General features: G+C 45.3%; 1 protein-coding gene across 3 annotated transcripts in view; it reads right to left on the bottom strand.

Annotated features, from left to right (window-relative positions):
- Nucleotides 1-23184, bottom strand: part of MCTP2 (multiple C2 and transmembrane domain containing 2) — a 250521-nt gene that overhangs the window by 164185 nt on the left and 63152 nt on the right. For all 3 annotated transcript variants that reach the window (XM_039217474.1, XM_039217475.1, XM_039217476.1), the window contains exons 3-4: nucleotides 18992-19054; nucleotides 17439-17547 (exon numbers count right to left, since the gene is read on the bottom strand). In XM_039217474.1, the coding sequence (XP_039073405.1) occupies nucleotides 17439-17547; nucleotides 18992-19054 (172 nt within the window). The remainder of the gene's footprint in view (nucleotides 1-17438; nucleotides 17548-18991; nucleotides 19055-23184) is intronic.

The raw sequence follows: 23184 nt of genomic DNA, 5'->3' as shown, positions 1-23184 counted from the left end.
CAACTGCCGCATTCTTGACCGACCTTCAGAAACCATTAAGGGCATTATGGAAATTCAGAGGGTATATTTCCTCCCTCACATGGGAAAGAAGAAACAACTTTTCCTGGGTAGAGCGAAATCCAAATTACCTAAGATAGCGGGGTGTTCGAGTCAGGATGACTTGCAAGCTAGGTTTGATCCACCACACGCAAATGAAGGGAACATGGCTATTGCCGGAATCACTCTCGCCCATAATGCTGCAAATGGCAGCTCTATGCTTCTGGAAGCTGTTACAGAAAACAATAGTTTTCCTCCCCAGCCATCTGCAGGCCTTGTTTGTCTATGTTCTGCTGCTCAGCACATCTGCGCTGAACCACTCCTGAGGTTTTCTCCTGAGTTTGACTGACTCCCTTCCTCTAAAGGAGTCCATCGTGCATAATACCCCAATGGCACCCTGGTCAAGACCTGTCCACGGGTAGACCCTAGGCTCTGAGCAACTTACCAAAATCTTGCACGTGGAAGAATTTCCAATGACCAACGTACAGTGGGATCAATGATCTGAAATGACCAGTTTTGCCAAAACGTGTTGACCAGTTTTACCAAAACTTGCTTCTTTTGACCATTTATGAGCTCCTATGGAGCAAGTATGGGACATTCTAGAGCTGTTAGAAGTAAGTCCTTCCCCGGGACCTTCAGATTCCTCCTCTGTACCATTGCCACCCTAAACTTCCTTCAGTCCCACCTGCCCCATCCTGACTGCTCTCCTCATCTGTCTACCCCTAATAGCCCCTCCTTTTCTGCCCTTAGTTACCCCCTTTCTGGACTCTGCAGCCTAGGCTATGTCCAGTCACCCCATTTTTGTTTGGCCTCGGACAAATTAAATACTTAAAATGCCGTCTTCATTCAGTCTTCATAAACCAGTGGACTACTACGACTCAGAGACCTTCAGCTGCTTTTGAAAGTTCTCAACCAATAACTGGCTACAGGAAATGTGTCCACTACAGATTAAAGGAAAACATGGCCAATATACTGAGGAATTCAGCCAATCGGGAAATAGGCCATTTGAGGACTAGATTATTGGGCACCTCAACTTTTGGTGAAGTGGTCATTAAGAGATTTTGTACCCCTGTTCTTGATCAGGTTCAAAGATCCTGACCTTGATCCTAAGCACACAGAGGTGTGAACTTCTCCTTTGAGACATAAGGCATGACTGTCCCTGTGAAGATCAAACAAAGAAGGGTCCAGACAAGTTAGAAAAAGGCTTAACAATATGGAAAAAGAAAGGAGAAAGGAGGCAGCGGCCAAGATGCAGCCATGTTAAAGAGACTAGAAAGGGGGTCAGAGAAGAAAAAGGAGTGTAAGCCACACAACTGAGGAATGTAGCAGCCCCAAATTTCTGCAAGGGGTACAGGCTTCCAGACCTGAAGTCTGGTCCGCTCGGGGTGGTCCAGAAATCCACACTGACAAAGTGCACACAGTTACCAATACCCTCACATTCTCCCTTCTATGAATAAAAATGTCCTCAGCCCAGGCTATTACTTGAGCATAAATATAAACCTAATTAAACAGACTGTAACCTCTTTGGAGCAGAGACTGATCCTGAGTGATAACATTAACAACGAGCAATGTGCTCTTATTTAATCCTCCAAAACATAGGAGGGATAGCGCTATGTGTACTGTCATCTTGAGGATGAGGAAGGGTAGGAACACCTGGGTGGCTCAGTCAGGTAAGCGTCCAACTTCGGCTCAGGTCATGATCTCACAGTTCCTGAGTTTGAGCTCCACACTGGGCTGTCTGCTGTCAGCACAGGGCCTGCCTAGGATTCTCAGTCCCTCTCCTTCTCTCTCTGCTCCCCGTTCCCTGAATGTGCATGTTCTCACTTGCTCTCTCTCTCTCAAAAACTAAAATTAAAAAAAAAATACTATTAATAAAAAGAAAGATGAGGAAATTTAGTGAGTTCCCAGAGCCAAGCTTCAGCCATAGATCCATTCCAGTGTAAACCCTTCATCACTAGAGCAATTTTATTTATTTTTTAATGTTTACTTATTTTTGAGACACAGAGCATGAGCAGGGGAGGGGCAGAGAGAGAGGGAGACACAGAATTGGAAGCAGGCTCCAGGCTCCGAGCTGTCAGCACAGAGTCCCGACACGGGGCTTGAACTCACAAACCATGAGAGTGGTTTAAAGCATTTAAAGCATGACCTGTGCCATCCCTCTGAATCTGGGCCACTGCCTCAGCCAAGACAGAGTGGAGAAGTCACATGGTTTTCCCTCCAGAGCCGCGCCACCCAAGGTGAAACAGCTCCTGCTTTGTGCCCCGGAGCCTCAGGAAGGAGCCCTGAGCTCCTGTGACAGGATGACTCAGAGGCACCATGCTTCATGGGGAGCTTCCTGTGGGCCAGACGTCGCCCTCCCGCACCCCTTCCCAGGTCCCCAACATTGGTTTAAACCGGCCTTTGAGCCTCCAGACAATCAGCTCCCCAAATCAGGTCATTCTCAACCTTCAGGGCTTCCCAGTGGATGCTGCAGACAGCATGGGGCAAAGGGAAGCCGTGAACAGCGCGCCCTATTGAAAGGCCCATTCCCAGAATTCATGAGCACACGGGGTTTGGGGTTACAATGAAACAAAGTAAAAAGAACCATTTAGAGGCAGCTGGGTGGTTCAGTCCAGTAAGCATCTGACTGTTGATTTCGGCTCAGGTCATGATCTCACCGTTCAGGAGATTGAGCCCCATGTCAGACTCCGTACTGACAGCACAGAGCCTACTTGGGGTTCTCTCCCCCTCTCGCTACCTCTCCCCTGCACATTCATTCTATCTCTCTCTCTCAAAATAAATACATTTAAAATTTTAACAATAATAATAAAAAGAACTACTTAAAACACAGCGTGTGCAGTGCCTGGGGGGTTTAGTTGGTTGAGTGTCTGGCTCTTGATTTCGGCTCAGATCATGATCTCATGATCTCATAGTTTGGGACCGAGGCCCACACTGGGGTCTGTACTGCCAGCGCAGAGCCTGCTTGGGATTCTCTCTCTCCCTCTCTCTCTGCTGCTCTCCCACTCACAGGCATGCTTTCTTTCTTCCTGTCTCTCTCAATAAATAAGCTTTAAAGAAATGTACAAACTAGAACACAGCATGAGATGGGGAACATATTATATTGGCACAGAAATGAACCGCTGATCAAACCACTTGCCGGGGAGAAGCCCCGTTCAACCAAAGGGAAGACATGCTCCATGAAGTTCAAGTCAATGCTCTTCAGCTGGACGTAAGGCGATTTGTTACATGCAGCAGACACAGGCAACATGCTAGTTTTGCTCCAAGGCACTTCACATGAGCTGGGATGGGATCCCCCTGAAAGAATAGCTTAACCGACTCTATAAAACGGGAGAGCCGCGAGGCCTTCTGATAAACTGGTGAGAACACACGGTGCCCCAAAACAAAATACAACAAAAATCCCCAGAGGAAAGGGCTCCGTTGTGGGAAAACATCAGAAGCTCTAAGGACAAGCATGGCCGACGGAGGAAGACCTGCATCCAAGTGGGAAAGGACTCAACAGAAATGGGTTTCAAAAATCAGCTCTGCTTACTGGCTGTGGGAGCGTGGCAGGTTATCAAAACCCAACAAGTGGAGAAAAGTCAACCACTAACTGGGATTCGGGCTCAGTGACTGCATCTCTGAACGGCTCAAGTTTGCTCTTGAAGGACATTTCCCTACACTGGCCAGCTGGGTTTCCAGCTCCCACCAGCATTCCAGTGATCTCACGCCATCTGGTGTTTGGAGAAGGTACTGCTCCGGTATGAGGCAAACCCCAATTCTTGCACCAGAAAGTACTGATCATGCTCTTTTGACACTAAGCCTGGTGTGGTCCTGACATCTGAACAGAAGCAGACATCTGCAAGATTCAAAGGGAAATTCAAGAGGCAACTCTAATATGTGCTGCCTTTTAACACACGATTAAAAAGTGGCAATCAAATCATCAGGGAAAGGGCTCTTTAGTCCCAGCTAATTAAATAGCCATTTGGCCAAAAGTAAATCTAAGTTCCTACTGGGAGCCAGAAACCAAAGGAAACCGGAGACAGAGCAAAGAGATAAAGGAAAAATGTCAAACAAAGTAGCAAGGAGAATGAATATAGGTGGATGTGTATCCCTTTCAAGAGAGAAAGGCCTTTCTTGGTATAAAAACAAAAGAAGAAACTCTCTAGAATAGGCCTGCCAGATTTGAGAAGACTTGAGAAGATTGTAAAAGAAACCGGAAGGCAACTAACAAATTAGAAAACTGTGTGTGAACATATCTAGGGAACGGAAGAGTGAGCAGTGATAATAGATGCAACAGGCTTGTTGCAAAAGAGAAGTAAATAGCTCAGAACCAAACACATCTAAGGGATCAAATTTATTAACACAAACTGAAACAAGTATAATACTTTTTCTCTACCAAACTGATCAAGATAATGGGCACACAGTGGGGGAAGTAACAGAAAGCAGACCACATACATTCTATGACTGGCTGAGCAGTAGAAGGAGATATTTCCCAAGGGTGAGCTGGAAATTCTGTAAAAAGAATCTTGAAATGCTCAGATCATGAAACACAAAGCATCTGCAAAGAAACCAAGAAGAAAGTTGTACATCCAGATCTAGGCAGAAGAGTGTTTGCTGCAGGATTAGTACCGATAAGAATGCTGAAAGACACTGAACGGGGATGCTGATTAAACAAAGAATGATGTACTATATTCATCTTTTCATCTAAAAGTAGAATTTTTATAATATGGGAGAAACATGTGTGGTGAACAGAAGCAGCGATCAAGCGGTTTAAAGTCAGATCCAGTTGTACTTTAAAAAGTAAGATTGATTCTGGGGCGCCTGGGGGGCTCAGCCCATTAGGGGTCTGACTCTCGGTTCTGGCTCAGGTCGTGATCTCACGGTTGGTGAGTTCGAGCCCCACATCGGGTTCTGAGCTGGCGATATGGAATCTGTCTGGGATTCACTCTCTCCTCTCTCTCTCTCTGCCCCTCCCTGCTTGTGCTGTCTTCTCTCTCTCAGAATAAATAAATAGATGAAAAATTTTTAAAGAAAAAAATAAAATCGATCCTTTAAATACATCAATATAGTGCGTTCAGTAAAAAAAAGAGGGAAATAATCCAGTGAGTGACTGAGGATGATGTGCCCACCCTGCGATGTTTTCCCAGGGTGGCGAGTATGAGATTTGAGAGGCATTTTCTGAGTCACGTATAAGATGGCGAAAATAAAACCATCAATCCATAATAGAGTCCTTAGTCCCATCACTGAGAACCCTTCATTTCTGCTGATGCACACGAGGCAGGAAGTGGGCTCAGAAAACACCCTTCACCACCACCAACCACCGTTTGCCCCGCTGGGGGCATGGAAGCTTGGGGCGAGGAAAGAATCTATTGCAAAAAGAGAGAAAAGCGAGAGATCTGCCAAAAGTAAAACAAATTATCAAGGAGCTGAGAAGAAAGGTCATCGTAAGACTGATAGAAATGCCAGCACTCCTTCCCTTTCCAGAGAGAACAGGCAAACATAAACCCGAACAATAAAGACAACCAGACACAGTAATAATAACAGCTACTGTTTCCTCCAACCGCATCCACATCACCACGCATCCCCTCCAGCACGCCCGCCAGGTGAATCCTCACAACCATTGCTAGATGGGATCGAGTCAGCATTCAGCCTTGGGGGGGGGGGGGGTCCTGCACCCAGGGTCCAGGATTCACACGCGGGGGTGCTCCTCAAAACTTTGCATCCCGGCATGAACAAAAACCATGGTTTTTGTTGGCCATGGAGAATAAGGGAAGAGACAGCCGAGGGGCTGGCCCAGGCTCAACAGAACTGTCCGGAAGGCTGAGCAGATGGATAGCCTAGGACACCACTCAGAACCCACCTGTCAGGAAGCGGTGTGGCTGTTCCTCAGAACACAGCACTGAGAACAGAGTTCTGGAAACACCCTACCTGTCCCTCAATTACAGATGCAATGATGACAATGGGTTTCTCTCTAGCACTAACACAGGGTATCTTTTCTTTTTATTATTTTTATTTATTTATTTTGAGAGAGAGAGAGAGAGCATGAGCAGGGGAGGGGCAGAGGGAGGCGGAGACAGAGAGAATCCCAAGCAGGCTCCACACTGTCAGCACAGAGCCTGATGCGGGACTCGAACTCACCAACCGTGAGATCATGACCTGAGCCGAAACCAAGAGTCAGATGCTTAACCGACTGAGCCACCCGGGCACCCCATATACATTTCTTCTTTAATAAGAAAAGATGCAAGGGACACCTGAGGGGCTCAGGTAGTTAAGCATCTGACTCTTGGTTTCAGCTCAGGTCATGATCTCACAGCTTCGTGGGTTCAAGCCCCATGTCGGGCTCTTCACTGACAGTACAGACTGCATGGGGTCCTCTCTCTCCCTCTCTTTCTCTGCCCTTCCCCCACGTGCACTCTCTCTGTCTCTCAAAATGAATAAGCTGAAACAAAGGAAGGAAGGAAGGAAGGAAGGAAGGAAGGAAGGAAGGAAGGAAGGAATCATTAAAAATGATAATCATTACAAATTTACAATTATACAGGCACCTGGGTTCCTTAGTTGGTAAGGTGTCAGACTTCAGCTCGGGTCATGATCCCATGGGTTGTGAGTTCAAGCCCCACAACGGTCTCTTGACTATCAGCACAGAGTCTGGCTTCTGGTCCTCTGTCCCTCCCCTGCTCTCTCCCTCTCTCTCAATCTCAAATAAACAAACACTAAAAAAAAAAAAATACTGAAAGAAAAGTACAGGTATAAAAATTAGCCTATTAAATGGCAGAAGGAAAAGAGATCTGAAATCAGAGGTACCAGACATTTGAACATTTTGGAAGCAGATCAGGAATTTTCTAAACACCTGTTACATGGCAAACTTTTCACACTGTGGGGGGAAATGTCTTTAAGTCATTCTTTCCCAATTGGAGAATGACTTATCCAGCATGTTCTCTCTGTGGTGTGCAAGTGAACCCTTCCCTGCTCTGAAAACAAAGGTCAACCATCTACCTCTGCTAGAGGAGGCAGCGAGCAGGCTGCGAGAGGAATGGCTCATGAACTTTCATCACCTAAAATGCACATCAGTAAGAAGAACCATATTTTTAAAAATTTTTTAAAAATTAAAAAAAAAAAAAAAAAGTAAGAAGAACCATGAGGTGCCTGGGTGGCTCAGTCGGTTCGGAGTCTGACTCTTGACTTCGGCTCAGGTCATGATCTCAGGATCACGAGGTTCTGGAGTGTGAGCCCCGCGCTGGGCTCTGCTGACAGCATGGAGTCAGCCTAGGATTCTTTCTCTTTCTCTCAATCTCTCTCTCTTTCTTTCTCTCTGTCCCTCCTCTCTCTCTCTCTCTCTCTCAAATAGATAAATAAACATTAAAAAAATAACCATCAATTCTCAACCCTCCGACCTCCAGCCCAAATGATTTTTTTTGGCCCTGATAATGTCACAAAAAGTCCCTCAAAGGACTTTTCTTTCCTTTTTGCAATACTGCAAAGTGGACACCAGAGGGCAGCAGCCACACAGTATTCTTCCAGGGCCCAGCAGGACATTCCCACGGCTGCCTTCGCATCAGGGGAAAACAGGGCTTCAATGCAAGGGGTCCTGTTTTCCAGGAATTAATGCTCTACAGGCTTTGTTTGTTTGTTTGTTTGTTTGTTTGTTTGTTTGTTTTAGAGACAGATCCGTGAGAAGGGGAGTGTGGGGAGAGAGAGGGTATATCTCAAGCAGTCTCCACCTGGAGTCTGACTCAGGACTCGATTCCACAACCCTGGGATCATGACCTGAGCCAAGATCAAAAGTCAGACCCTCAACCGACTGAGCCACCCAGGCTAATACTGTAGGTTTTAATGGGGTTTGAGCTGAGCCTTCTTCCCAGGACAAGAGGCCTTCCCGTGTCACGGAGCAGTGCTCACACCAGGCCTAGAACACAGGGCTGGTAGCATGAACGTCACCAGCTTTAAGACCCCCCAAAATACCTTCTTGACCACATTTCCCTCCAAGGGAAACTCCAAAGTCCATGCCCAACTCTCTCTATGCATCAACCTAACTACGAGGCAGAAGGACTTAAATTTGATTGGTCAGATCACTTTCCTTCTGTTTTACCAATCTAGAAAGATCCCCAAGAATTACTAGACTCAGATTGAGAACCCAAATAGGTGTCTCATTGGGTCCAAACATTACTGCTTATAGAATCTCCCTGAGAGGAAAAAAAAAATGGGAAGGAAATGGAGGTATAAAGGCGTAAAAGGAAGAAGTGAGGATGTGGAAAAGGGAAGTAGAAACACTGAGCAAAAAAAATGATAATAAAAAATGATAATGAAAATAATGAGATGGTGGGGGAAGGGGCAGAGACAGAGACAGAGCCCCAGGCAATTATGGGGACAGAGCAGAGCGGTGGGGATGCGTGACTTCCCTCCAACAGAATGCTCCAGGAGATGAATTCAAGGCAAGGGCTGTATGCTGACAGTGCTCAGGTAAGGCTCGTTCTTAGAAAGACCACATACAGCAGCACAAACTGTTGGGCAGAAAGAACGGGGGTGCTTAATCAACACCGTGCTCCCCAGTACTGGACTGAGCTCAGGCAAGGCCTGAAGACCACGCGCCAGAGAAGTGAACGCAAAGCTTAACAGACCACAAAATGGCCTGTGCGAGGCAATCTTCTAAATGTAGAAGCACAACCCAGTGAAAACCTCTCGGACTCCCAGGTGCTATTCTTGTGCCCATGGTGACTCACGGATGGACAGGAAGGTTCAAGACAGCAAGTTACCAGGGTTTATGCGATGTGTGTGTGTGTGCGCGCACACACGCACACACAGCACACCTCTGTATTCTATACATGGGATAGACAAGTTGACAGTTAAAGACCCTGCGATGCCTTGGGTAGCAACGATAAAACACCACGCTCTTGACACCATTGCTAAACCTGTCCATTATTCTAAAGCCAGGGCTCCCTCCCAATTTTGCCCAAAGAACAATTAGCAAGTTTGTAGTTTAACACACTTCCCCCCACCAAACCCCAGAAAATCCTAAATTCTACCTTGATGGTCTACTTAACAAACCAGCACTGTGTCTGAGGCAGAGAAGGAAGAGATTTACATGCAATGTCCACAGCGCTCTTCACGCGAAGGAAGTCCACCGTCCAGGCCTGGCTGGTGGCGCCATACTGAGAGGGGTGCCCTCGTTTCTGAGAGGCTTCCCCCCAGTTTGTTTCTGGATGGGTCAAGGGACTGAAAGTTTCCAATTTTCCGTCACAAACCTCATAAATGCCTTTCTTGAAGTATCTCAGAAATGTCTTTTCCTGAGAGGGATACCATGACTTTTCATTTTACTTCACGATAAAACATGGGGAAAAAATGACTTTTTGCCATCTACTATCTGATATTTTTTTCATTATTTCAAGGTCATACTACTGATATGCTTCCTGGATACCTCAACTGGAACCATGGGCTTCAAAACTTGATCACTTCCTAATTTAGATTACACCTTTTTTATTTAAAATAAAGTTTTTTCTCTGCTACACTATAAAGAGTAAAACTCAAAAAGTGGATCATAACATTCTAGACAGAGGTTGGCAAATGTTGGCACATGGGTCAAACCCAGACCACTGTTTGTTTTTGTAAATAAAGCTTTATTAGAACATAGACATGACCATTAGTTTACATAGTATCTTTAGATACTAATCCTAACCAAGAATTATTTCTATTTCACCATTTGGAAAGCCACTAACATTTTTCTCTTCAGAAAAAATTAAATAAAAGGGGCGCCTGGGTGGCTCAGTCGGTTGGGCATCCAGCTGCAGCTCAGGTCATGATCTCACAGTCTGTGGGTTTGAACCCTGCATCAGGCTCTGTGCTGACAGCTCAGGGCTTGCAGCCTGCTTCAGATTCTGTCTCTCCCTCTCTCTCTTCTCTCCTGCTTGTGTTTTCTCTGTCTATCAAAAATAAATAAACATTAAAAAAACATTTTTTTTTTAATTTAAAAAAAGAAAAAAAACAAGATGGGATATAGTTCTCTGGATAACCTCTGTCAGTTTCGTGCAGTGGATTATTGGCACCTAAATGTCTTACTTTTTATCCAATTATTTCTCCCTTTCTCTTCAGGTGCACACTGATATGACCAACAAGGAAGTGAATCATTAAAATTGATTTAAGGTAATGGCTGTTTGGGCACGACACCAGCAGAGGTGAGTAGCTGTCACTGCGCCCTTAGGACCCATAAATCCTAAAATATTTACAGAAAGAGTTCTCAACCCATGTTCTAGACATCAAGTTACATAAGCGTAAACACTGATTATGTAACAATCTAAAGAAATACCGAACGCTTTCCTCAGAGAATGATTCATCAAAATCCTTTTTCTCCGGAAACATTCAGAAACAATACCTTGCGACTGACTTCCATAGCCCGGGGGTGTCCCTCTTAACAGCCAAGGGCATAATACGTTCCAACAACACTCCAAAGGCCTCCCTGTCATAAGTGAAAATCAATTCTAAAAAATTAAACATTAATTTAAAAAAAAAGAAAGGAAGCTGGAGACTAATGTTGGAGTGCACATATGGAATGAGGGAAATTCTCAGGAAAAGAAATGGTTGTACCTAGTAGAGAAATGAAGCTCTACCTACGATCAGGAGAAGCAAATGTTTCTTCTCAAGTGCCAACGTGCCCTGGTAGACAGCGGCGGCCCAGAGCAGTGGTCCCCAAGTTTCCCCCCTGAACCCCCCGTATCAGAATCACCTGGGAACTTGCTAGAAATGCAAATCCTCAGGCCCCACTCAAGACTTGTTGAATCAGAGACTCTGGGGGTGGGTAACGTGTTTTCATCCGCCCTCCAGGCTGCCCTGATGCTCATTCAAGTTTGAAAACTATTGGCGCAAAGGACTGTGTTGGACAAAATTCTGAGGCTGGGTTGGGTCCCATAGAAAATCATGTTGAAGGGGTGCCTGGGTGGCATCCGACTTTGGCTCAGGTCACAATCTGGTTCATGGGTTCAAGTCCTGCATTGGGCTTTGTGTCTTCCCTCTCTCTCTGTCCATCCCCTGCTCATGCTCTGTCTCTCTCTCTCTCAAAAATAAATAAACATTAAAAAAAAATAAAAGAAAAGAACATTGTACTGATAAACAATGTCCGTCCCAAGCAAAGGAGGCATGAGTGGGAGTGGGCATCATAGGAATTCCGATCCCTGCCCTAAACCAGTCGAGCTCACTCAAATGCGGCCCCACCCTGAGTGGGCTCTGGGACACTTCCCTGATCACTGACATAATGTTTATGAAAACCAAGCAGAGATTAATAGAATCACAGTGTAGAAAGCACCGTGCACCTCAAATTATAGAGAAAGAATTCGCTGGGAGAGGGATATTTTCTCAATAATGATTAACTTTCCCAATAAATAAAATAAGACAGACAAGAACAGTCACTACTGGTTACAAAAGATGTAGGTTCTGGGACAGCACAGTTTATGACCTAGATGCCTTAATGGGTATTTATATTTGGATCATATTGGGTTTACACAAGATAAAGCCAAGGTCATGTGATGTTTTAACTCCGATGAAACTCTTCAGACAAGAGATGACAATGGCAGGGATTCTAGCACAGGCTACAGTTTCTCTTTTGTCCCCAAATGGGCAAGATATAGAGCACGAGCACACACACACCCATTATTTGGGTCATTTGCCAGCATGTGCAATGTCTTCTCCATTATCTGCCGAGTTTACTGACCACCTATTAGGAGTCTGCTACTAGTAATCGTAGGTCAACGGTAGTGGGGCCAGAGAACCCACTCCGAGGGAAGGATCCAGAGAAGATGGGTAAACTGGAAAGAGAACTGCGGGCTTGTAGAAGTAGCCCAGGGCCTGTACCCCTTCCCCAAAGTGACACATTATCAGAAATTCCAAAACTTTAAAACAAAACATGTTTCTTAAAGGTTTGGAACATCTTCCTGTTCCAGTCAAATATGCACTCCATGGAACACGCATCTCCAATTCCAGATAAGCTGGCCTGAGACCAGCTCAATGATGACCCTCATCTGACAGAGCTCCCACGGGGCACTGGGCCAATTCAGAGCAAGAGTCGGGGGTTTTGTAGGAGTTAATTTACACTGGTTTATGATTATTCCCTAGAGGTTACTTCAGGTATGAAACGCTACCCGCCCAAGTCATTAAAAGGAATATAAGAGATGTATCTACTAAAATGCCTATGTTTACAATAGGGCCCAATGATAGAACACAAGAAGTCACACGACTGATAGATAAGAAATTATGATTTTCATAGAAAACACATTTTACCAAAAAGGAAAAAATGAGATTTTTTCCCCCACTATTTTGAAAGTCTCTGTCTGAGAAAATAAAAAGAGTTAGATAGAGAGGGATAAAAAAGGGATATCCATTTTTTTTTTTTTTAAGTGAGCAGGGGCACCTGGGTGGCTCAATCAGTTAAGCATCTGACTTTGGCTTAGGTCATGATCTCATGGTTCATGAGTTCAAGCCCCATCTCAGGCTCTGTGTTGACAGCTCGGAGTCCTAAGCCTGCTTTGGATTCTGTGTCTCCTCTCTGTCCCTCTCCCTCTCATGCTCTGTCTCTTAAAAAATAAACATTAAAGGGGCACCTGGGTGGCTCAGTCAGTTGAGCATCTGACTTCGGCTCAGGTCATGATCTCACGGTTCGTGGGTTTGAGCCCCGCATTGGGCTCTGTGCTGACAGCTCAGAGCCTGGAGTCTGTTTCGGATTCTGTGTCTCCCTCTCTCTCTTTCGCATCCCTGTTCATGCTCTATCTCTCTCTGTCTCAAAAATAAATTTTTAAAAAACATTAAAAAATAAACATTAAAAAGAAACATGAGCATATTTCAAACTTTAAAAAAAACTTAAACCCCACTCATGGTGTCTCTGTCTCTCTCAAAATAAATAAACTTAAAAAAAGAAAGAGGGATCCTGAGTAGCTCAACTGGTTAAGTATCTGACTCTTGGTTTTGGCTCAGGTCATGATCTCACAGTTTCATGAGTTCAAGCCCCACATCTGGCTCTGTGCTGGCAACCTGGAACCTGCTTGGGATGGTCTCTCTCCTTCTCTCTCAGCCCCTCCTCCACTCATGCTACTTCTCCCTCAAAATCAATAAACTTTTTAATTTAAAAAGTTAAATTTTTTAATTTAAATTTTTTTATTTTTTTTAATTAAAAAAAATTTCGAATGTTTTATTTATTTCTGAGAGAGGGAGAAAGACAGCATGAGCAGGGGAAGGTCAGAGAGAGAGGGAGATACAGAATCTGAAGCAGGCTCCAGGCTCTGAGCTGGCTGTCAGCACAGAGCCCGACATGGGGCTTGCACCCACAAACTGTGAAGTCATGACCTGAGCCGAAGTCGGACGCTTAACCGACTGAGCCACCCAGGTGCCCCAATTTAAAATTTTTTAATTTAAAAAAAATTCTTTTTAAGTGAGCATATTTTATAGATCCTGAAAGATGGAAGTCAGGTGAGATCAGACTGACAATGAATCCATGTTCCAGAACATGAGCAGAAGAAAGTCATGGCAAAAAGTTTTCAGAAGCAGGGTTGGGTGGGAGAACATGAGGGTGTGTGGCAGGTAAACCAAGGATGCTCTGAGCCTGCCGGCAGCAGATACGGGAGGCAGACAATGGCCTGGGAAACTATCGGTTTCTATGCCAACCAGCTAGCACAGCCTACGTGGAGCAGCTGGGTGGGCCAGCACCATCCCCTCCTCGTTGGTGCCAAGGAGTGACCAGCAACAGCCCTTGGCTGCAAGCTCCAAGAGTGAGCATGAGCAGGAAGCCAGAGAGGAAGGCTTTAGTGACAGGTGATAACCGGGAACTGGCGAGAACTGGCGGGAATGGGAAGGAGCCGCCTGAACTACTGGCCCAGCCTGTCCACTTGCATGTACTAGCCCTGCTCGCTGTCAGAGAAGGCAGGACACAGGAAGCAAAACTAGCATCCACGCATGGCAGGACAAGGACAGAGGGACACACCAAAAAGTGAGTAGCAAAAATGCCAAACTGATATCCAAGGGATAAAGCACGAAACAGGAGATTTTAAGTGTATACTTAATATGCTCAGAAATAAGATGGTATCATCTCATTTATGAAACAATCATAGGCTAATACATAAATTTTTAAAAATGGCAACTCGTTACATGAACGGATAGCTCAATGGTCACAACTGACAAGAAAATGAGTAAGCTGGAAGACCAAGATACAAGATACAAGGACTCACAAAAATGTGAGTAGCAAACACGCCAAACTGATATCAAAGGGATAAAGCACGGAACAGCAGATTTTAAGTGTATACTAAGTATGCTCAGAAAAAGATGGTATCATCTCATTTATGAAACAATCATAGGCAGATACAAAATTTTTTTAAAATGATGACTCAATACATGAACAGATAGCACAATGGTCACAATTGACAAGAAAATGAGTAAGCTGGAAGACCAAGATGAGGAATTCTCCCTGAATGGGGAAAAAAAAAAAAAACATGGGAAGAATTAGAAAGAAAAGCTAACAGACTCAGATGAGAGAAAGAAGGGTCTAGGAGGTATTTTGTCCTTCTCATATTCCAGAACAGAGTAAATAGAAAGCAACAGGAGACTCTACTGAAGACCTGAAGGAAGGCACTCAATTCCTTAGAATAAAAAAAATTCCTTCTTACTAAGTAAAATAAAATTTAAAAAAATACTATCGGGGAGTATTTTTTAATAGTCAGTTAAGATCCAACTCTTGATTTCAGCTCAGGTGAGGATCTCATGGTTTATTCTTTTTTTTTTTTTTCAAATAGTTTATTGTCAAATGGGTTTCCATTTAACACCCAGTGCTCATCCCCACAAGTGCCCTTCTCCATGCCCATCTCCCCCCTCCCCCCCCTCTTCCATCAGTCCTCAGTTTGTTTCTCAGCATTCAAGAGTCTCTCATGGTTTGCCTCTCTCCCCTTCCCCCACCATTTCCCCCCTTCTTCTCCCCCATGGTCCTCAGTTAAGTTCCTCCTAATCCTCCTATACGTGCAAACATATGGTATTTGTCCTTCTCTGCCTGACTTATTTCGCTCAGCATAACACCCTCAAGGTCCATCCATGTTACTACACATGGCCAGATTTCATGGTTTCTCAATTCCATGGTATAGATAAACCACATCTTCTTGATCCATTTGTCCGTTGATGGACACTTAGGCTCTTTCCATGTTTTAGCTATTGTTGAGAGTGCTGCTATGAACACTGGGGTACATGTGCTCCTACCCATCAGCATTTCTGTATCCCTTGGGTAAATTCCTAGCAGTGCTATTGCTGGGTCCTAGGGGAGTTCTATTGTTAGTTTCCTGAGGAACCTCCACACTGTTTTCCAGAGGGGCTGCACCAGTTTGCATTCCCACCAACAGTGTAGGAGGGTGCTCGATTCTCCACATCCTCGCCAGCATCTAGAGTTCTCTGATTTGCTCATTTTAGCCACTCTGACTGGCGTGAGGTGGTATCTCAGTGTGGTTTTGATTTGTATTCCTCATGGTTCATTCTTGAGTTCAAGCCCTGTGTGGGGCTCAGTGCTGACAGTGTGGAGTCTATTTGGGATTCTTTCTCTTTCTCTCTCTCTCTCTGCCCCTCCCCTGCTCACTTGTGCTCTCTTGCTATCAAAAATAAACATTTTAAATAAATACATAAATACATAAAATACAATAAAGAAAACACAAATATATTTGCTTGTAAGGAAATGTAAGCTCTCTAAAGGGCAGAAGCGCCCATAGAAATAAGACATAAGCAACAGACTGCACTAAACAACCATTAATGCTGGAAATGAAAAGGAAATATTCAACAATAGTAACATATTGTAGGCGAGGGCATGTTTTCTGCTATGTGGAGGACAGTTTGCCAGCATTTCTTAAACTTTCAACAGCATGTCTCCCCTGGATCCTTCTATTTCTAGGTTCTGTCCTGATTGCTAACACCAGTTAGCTTTTTTTTTTTATGTTTATTTATTTTGAGAGAGAGTGAGAGAGAGGGTGCAAGCGCTAGCAGAGGAAGGGACCAGGAGAGAGAATCCCAAGCAGGCTCTGCACTGTCAGCGCAGAGCCCACTATGGGGCTTGATCCCAAGAACAGTGAGATCACGACCTGAACCGAAATCACGAATTGGTCGCTTAACTGACTGAGCTCCCAGGCACCTCAACAGTTTGCTTTCATGAAGTGCTAGAAGCCAGATGCAGTTTTAAGCACTTTATGTAAGTTATTACCTTCAATACTCCTAATAGCCTATAATGAAGGTTAATATTATTACCTTCATTGTTTGGATGAGAAAATAAACTCACAGAGGGGCCAACGAATGTTTTTTGAATCAAAGAGCAAAAAATGGAGAAGGGAAGGATTTGAGCCCAGGCAGTCTGGCCCCGCTCTCTGCTCTCAAACACATGCTACTCTCTGTAAGATAAATTCTTATTTACGCACATAAACATACACGGGGTGTTCATGACAGTATTGTTCACACTGCTGAGGAAGTTGCAAAAAAGCAGCAATTGTCAGTAGGGAAATAGATAAATAAAACATCATACTATGGAATGTTACATAGCATTTAAAAGAAAGGAGATATATTTACATGGAAAAACATGGTCAATCTTGAGTACATATTGTGAAGCAAAAAAAAAGCTTATTGCAGGATAATATGGACATTATAGTATCATATTAATTAAAAATATTCACGTGTGGGGACGCCAGGGTGGCTCAGTTGGTTGAGTGTCCAATTCTTGATTTGGACTCAGGTCATGATCTCACCGTCTGTGAGTTCGAGCCCCCATCGGGCTGTGTGCTGACAGTGGGACGCCTGCTTGGGATTCTCTCTCTGTCTCTGTCCCTGTCTCTCTCTCTCCACTCCTTCTCCGCTTATGTGCTCTCTCTGTCTCTCAAAATAAATAAACTTAAAAAAATTCTCGTGTGTACATATGTGTGTGTGTAAATGCACAGAAACAGGTGAAAAAGGTGAACAAATCAAATCATACACAGATAACAACTGTCATCCTGAGGGAGGGGAGCCCGGTGGGGTTTTGATGCCGGCAAAGGCAGGGGATGGGGTTCAAAGGGCATCTCCAGGCCTGTGTACATTTGATAACATCACACTAACGACGTATTCACATCTTTTCTTATGTACAATTAAGGTAGACTCAAGGGAGCATTTTCTTGAGCAGTTGCTGTGCGCCAGGATTATAGTGGCTTACTTCATGGGATTTTTACTCGTATCATTATTGTGAGTATTACCATTATTACTATGATCGTTATTGTTATTAATTTAACAACACTGAAGGAAAGGAAGATTCAGTGTATTTCAATAGTTTGCTGCAAATGCCTTGATATCTTCGGGGTGTAAATCTGAGCTCTGCTCTGTTGCAGGAGACGAGAAAGGTGCACTAGCAACATAGAAACAAGAGCAGAGAACCAGGTGCAAGGGCTCAGCGGACGCAGGCTCACCGCAGCGATCTCGGATGACCAGGTTGCGGCCTTCCTTCAGGTGTATGGTGAGGAGGTAGGCAAAAGGACTGGGCAGGTGACTTAGGCCATCGCCGACTTCCCCAAACATCTGCACAGATGGAGAAGGAAGTTAAGTCTATTGTTGGGGGATCGAGGGAGAGAATTTCTGAAACCTCTCTTAGCTTGAGCCAAAATAAAAGGGGGGGGGTTCACGACAAAGGCAAATCTTCAAGCTTCATCTGCCACCCCACCCACCTTGACATTCTTTATAATTATTTGCAGTGGCATTTTATCAAAATTCCGGATGGTATCCTTGCAATATTTAACTTTCCCCAACCCCCCCCATGAAAAAATCACACAAGTGGTATTATTGCTCTCCGAAATGTATCAGGATCTGAAATACCCTTCAACTCAGTGACTTCCTGTAGGATTCTTTCTTTCCTTTTTAATTTTTTTAAGTTTATTTATTTATTTTGAGAGTGAGAGCAAGCAGGGGAGGGGCAGAGAAAGAGGGAGGGAGAGCATCCCAAGCTCTGCACTGCCAGCTCGGAGCGCGAAGCGGGGTTAAAACTCACGAACCGTGAGTTCATGACCTGGGCTGAAATCAGGGGTCAGGCTCGCAACCTACTGAGCCACCCAGGTGCACCTGCAGGATTCTTTCATCTAGAACTCGCGGTGGAATATGCAGGAGGAAGTAGCATGCAGAAATGCAGCTGTGGGTTAGTTAGCCCCAACAGACATGTGAACACGTGGAGGTAAAGTGGCTTCCTCATTTTCTCCCCCTTCCCACCAAGCCCTTCCACTCCGGTGCACCTCCTCCGCATGAAATAAAAACACTGCAGTTCACGTTCATGACCACTCAGCTGTTGGCCTCCTGGGCCTGCACATCCCTTAGGCATGTGCCCCTCCAGGGTCCACTGGGACACACTTTGAATGCTCTCCCCTCTGTGTAGTTTTTCTCCATTCCCTGGCCCCCACTGTGGTGTCTCCTACACATGACCCTCAGCCTTGCCTCCCCTCAGCTCGGCTCACACCCCTCCCCAGGAATGCATCAACTCCTACAGGGCGCCATGTCGAGTCCAACTCTATTTTTGAAGATTTATCAAATGAATCCAATTAAAGATTCAAACCAGAGTTTTGCACTAGTTCAAATTTTTGTCTTTCCAGAGAGAAAGGGCAGATAAAGTAATTTCTCGTTCACTTTTTCGACATTCAATTAATCGATTCTATGGCTAGGTCTCCCTTGACAGCCCTCTTTTGAAAGCTCTCCCCAATTCAGGTTTCAAAGCACTTCAAAATGGCTTTGTCTCCTTTACTTTCCCACTCAATTGGAGGGCAGTTCTGTATTTTTAGAAAAATCTGTCCCCATCTGACAAATCAATAGACTCTGAATTAACCTCTTTCCGCTCTAATTTGCCAGGCCCATCTCTGTAGGTGGCTATGGTTCAGTGTTCTTGAAAAATCGAAGAGGCAAAGAAATACAGATCCAAACATCTGGGAAGAAATATTTCTAATATTTACTCTAGTGTTTGTTTTTAAGGCCTGTCACTCACAGATTGCTCTTCAAACTGTTGAGATGTCAGAGAAGCATTCAGATCCCCACTTCCACATGGTTTCTGTGAAGAAGAAGAAAAAAAACCTGTATTAGAAGAGCAAAACAGGGGCACCTGGGTGGCTTAGTCTGTCGAGCGTCCGAATTTCGCTTAGGTTGTGATCTTGCGGTTCGTGGATTCGAGCCCCGCATCGGGCTTTGTGCTGACTGCCAGCTCGGAGCCTGGTTTCAGTCTGTGACTCCCTCTCTCTCTGACCCTCCCCTGCTCATGCTGTCTCTCTTTCTCTCCTGGAAATAAATAAAAAAAAAACATTCAAAAAATTTAAAAAAGAAAAGAAAAGAAAAGAAAAATGATACTAACCCACAGGGATATCCTTTACCAGGTCTTGCCCTTTGAATCTTTCACATGCACGCTCAGTTTCGGGTGGGCAGGCTGCCTTTGTGCATGTGTGGCAAGTCTTGGCAACAAAAGTTTGATTCGGTGGAATCCACCTGACTGTAGCCTTGGGCATCTTGGCCATTGATCAGAGCATCGGAGCGTGGGTAAGGCTGATTCTATTCCAGCATCAGGCTGCTCCATCATCCCTAGTCTGTCCAGGGCTTCACGTGCCAGCAGCTTTGTTCTGATAAGTGAAACGGGAGCAGCAGAGCCACCCCACCAGCGCCCTCCCGGGGTGGGCCTGCGTGACCGCCTGCTACCAAAAAGAAATGGATGGATCGGTACCAGAGACCTGGGCTTGTCACACGGGAGGAAACATTTCAACAGTGTGATCCGGGAGCCCTTCCTCAAACCATACCTTTGTGAGTCTGTACGATCACCAACCAAAGGATGAGAAATGCAAATTCTGAACAAATTGACCTCAGAATGAGAGGTCTGTTTTCTAATTTAAGATGCCCAGGAGGGGCACCTGGGTGATTTGGTGGGCTGCACATCCGACCCTTGCTTTCTGCTCAGGTCATGATCTCTTGGTTGGTGGGACTGAGCCCTGCATCAGGATCTAAACTGTGCAGAATCTGCTTGAGGTTCTCTCTCTCCCTTTCTCTCCTCCACCATCTCTCTCAAAATAGATAAATAAATAAATAGATAAGTAGATAAATAAACAAACAAACAAATAAATAAATAGCTGCCCAGGAAATGATCCCACAGAGCAATGAAGTGGGCAACAGTCAGTAGTCAGTGTGGAATATAGTAGACATGTCCATTATGCAGGTTTGATATGCATAATGCAGTCCAGAAGAACCTGGGGACTCTTTGAAGGTTTCTGGGGATGGATGTAAGGGTGGCTGCCTGCAAGAAAAGGCAGAGTGGAAGGGAAATGAGCTCATGATCTTCCAGCAGTTTAGGACATTTTCCTGGCTGGTTCGCGCATTAGCCAGGGCTGACTTCCGGTGTGAGAAACACGGGATTTCTCCCTCCAAACAAGGCTAGGTAACTCCGAAGTTAGAGGCAAACTGAGGCAGGCAGCAGACCTGCGGAGGCTGCTTCGATGACCATGAACCACTGAGGGTATATGTGGGACAGGAGGCATCGTGGTCGTTGGTCTTTCCCATCCATCGCATCCATCAGAGAGGCCATGACACGGGTCAGACTTTCTGCCTGGATGGCAGGCTCCCTTCCAAGGCGTGTGCGCGCGCGCGCGCACACACACACACACACACACACACACACATGCACAAGTGCACACAGTCTCTTTGTCTCTGTCTCTCTTAGAGAGACCTTTAGGCAGCAAGAGGCTCTGGGCTTCCAAGCACGAGGGCAGTTCTTGGCCCCCTACGAGGAATGGGGGGATGGTGAGAGGCTGCAAACAAGCAGGGGCTCTCCGTCCACCCCGTGCATGCAGGGACGTCACAAAATGCTGCAGCCAGGCAGCCATCAGCCCTGATCAGAAGGTGGCCTGGAGCCTCACAAGTCCTTTCCCAGGAAGGACAGAGGCCTCGGGCTCCCGCACCCATGATGCTCCCACCTGCCTCCTTCTCCACCAGTCCCAGGCCTAATGTCCCTGGACTGCGAAGATAATTCATTTACTTCAGATACACTCACCAGGATCAACGATTATTTCAGACACTTGGACCTTTCCTGAAGGCTCCCAGCACTGTGGTCACCAGAATGACCCTGGCCCTGGATGACCTTCCGCTGGAAGTGAGGGCCGAGAAGAGAGCCCTAACCCTCAGTGTAGGAGAGCTGTTAGCAGACTTGTAAAGAAGAGACAACCTCCACTCGTCACCTCCCACCCTGGCTCTTGAGCTCCTATTTTGTCCTATGTGAAAGGCAGCCAGGATGGTTGGACAGGACTATCTGATTACCTTTATGAGGACAATCAGAAACTTACTTGACTCCCTCAGTCTCAAAAGATTTGCCCTATGCCTTTCACACCACACACAATATCTCCTGGAAGCTTACCAACTCCTCTACTACCTGATTTACAAAACCACAAGAACCCGGCCATGCCATCACGTCCAGAGCCCACAATGCACCACCTGCCGTCGGATCCACTGTAGCCTGAAGACCCACCGGTGTCTCCAGTTTTAGGAAACAAATCGATGCTCCTCTTAACCAATCCTGTGCAATTCTACCAAGCCACCAGCACTGGGATCAGAATTTCCATTTAAAGTGTGTGGTTATTTGCCAAAGATCATGGTGGTCCAGAATCTTCTACTGTCAGCCACAAAGCTGGATGGACAGGGGCTTTCAAATGTCAGCCCTCAGAGGCCACACCAAACACCCTCTCCCGAGTTGGCCTCACTGTACTTAATGCTAATTAAGGGACAAAATGAGTCCACACAATCACCATCACTTACACGCTGTCAAAACTGAACATGGCGCTTTTATCCAATATGTGATTAAGTCTTCCACTTACAACAACATGGAAATTAAATGTGAAGAATGACACTAATTCAATGTTATGGCTGGTTTTACTCACAGAAAAGTCACAGAACTTAAACTTACGGTTCCCACGGCCACCGTAACTGTCACACACCATATATACACACAAACGAAGGAAACCGATCACCGTAATGAAGAGCCAAAATGTTACATCGGCACCGGAGGACACGTTACAGCTGCTGGGGGACACATAACCTTGAATGTTCCCCTACAATTTGCAGAGAGCCTCAGGTACTACACCTGAATAGAAGGTACACTCCTTCACTTCTTTGTCAACCCAGGAACCATGCAAATGGGCTTTTCTTTAATGACAGCACAATTAAGATTTTCCTCATAGGAGTCCCTCGTATCTCACTATCATCAGAATATATTTGTGATGTACTCAACAAGCATAATCAAGCCCTCTGGTTGTTTTTTTTTTAATTTTATTTCACTTTTGAAAAATTAACACATGGTAAAACTGCTGTTTTGTAGATGTATACAGTGCTACATTTTTTATATGTTCATTTTTGAGAGAGAGAGAGAAAGAGAGAGACCAAGTAGGGGAAGGGGAGAGGGACAGACAGACAGACCGATAGACACACCAAGCAGGCTCCTCACTGTCAGCAAATAACCCAACATAGGGCTCAATCCCTTGAACCCTGAGATTCTGACCTGAGCGGAAATCAATGGTCACTTGCTTCACCGACTGAGCCACTCGAGCACCTCCGATGGTACAGTTTTTGACACACATATGTATTTGAGGGATCACCACAGCCATCAAGACAGAACAGTTCTGTCACCCCGTTAACACTCATTCATGCTATCCCACTGGGGTTAAACCATCCCGGGACCACAGCAGCCACTTGTCTGTCTTCCCCATGTAATTTTATCGTTTCCAGAATACTATACACATGGACTCGGTCAATATGCAAACATCTGACACCAACATCCTTCACTCAGCCCAATGCCTTTGAAACCCATCCAAGTTGTCCTCTATAATCATTCAAACTTTTTTTGTGGCCGAATACTATTCCATTGTACAGATGCGCCCTAGTTTATTCATTTGGTGTTGGTTTCAAAAGTGGCTAACACATTATTTCCAAGGACACAGGGAAACATACATAATTTTGAATATCCTAATGCTAAGGGCGCCTGGGTGGCTCAGTTGGCTAAGCGTCTGACTTCAGCTCAGGTCATGATCTTGCGATTCGTGAGTTCAAGCCCTGTCAGGCTCTGCTGACAGCTCAGAGCCTGGAGCCTGCTTCCAATTCCATGTCTCCCTTCTCTACCCCTCCTCTGCTCATGCTCTGTCTCTGTCTCTGTCTCTC

The sequence above is a fragment of the Hyaena hyaena genome, unplaced genomic scaffold, assembly GCF_003009895.1.
Source record: "Hyaena hyaena isolate Hyena2069 unplaced genomic scaffold, ASM300989v1 scaffold_696, whole genome shotgun sequence".
Lineage (NCBI taxonomy): Eukaryota > Metazoa > Chordata > Mammalia > Carnivora > Hyaenidae > Hyaena > Hyaena hyaena.
The sequence above is the reverse complement of the archived record's forward strand: the minus strand, read 5'-3'. Positions and strand labels throughout refer to the sequence as shown.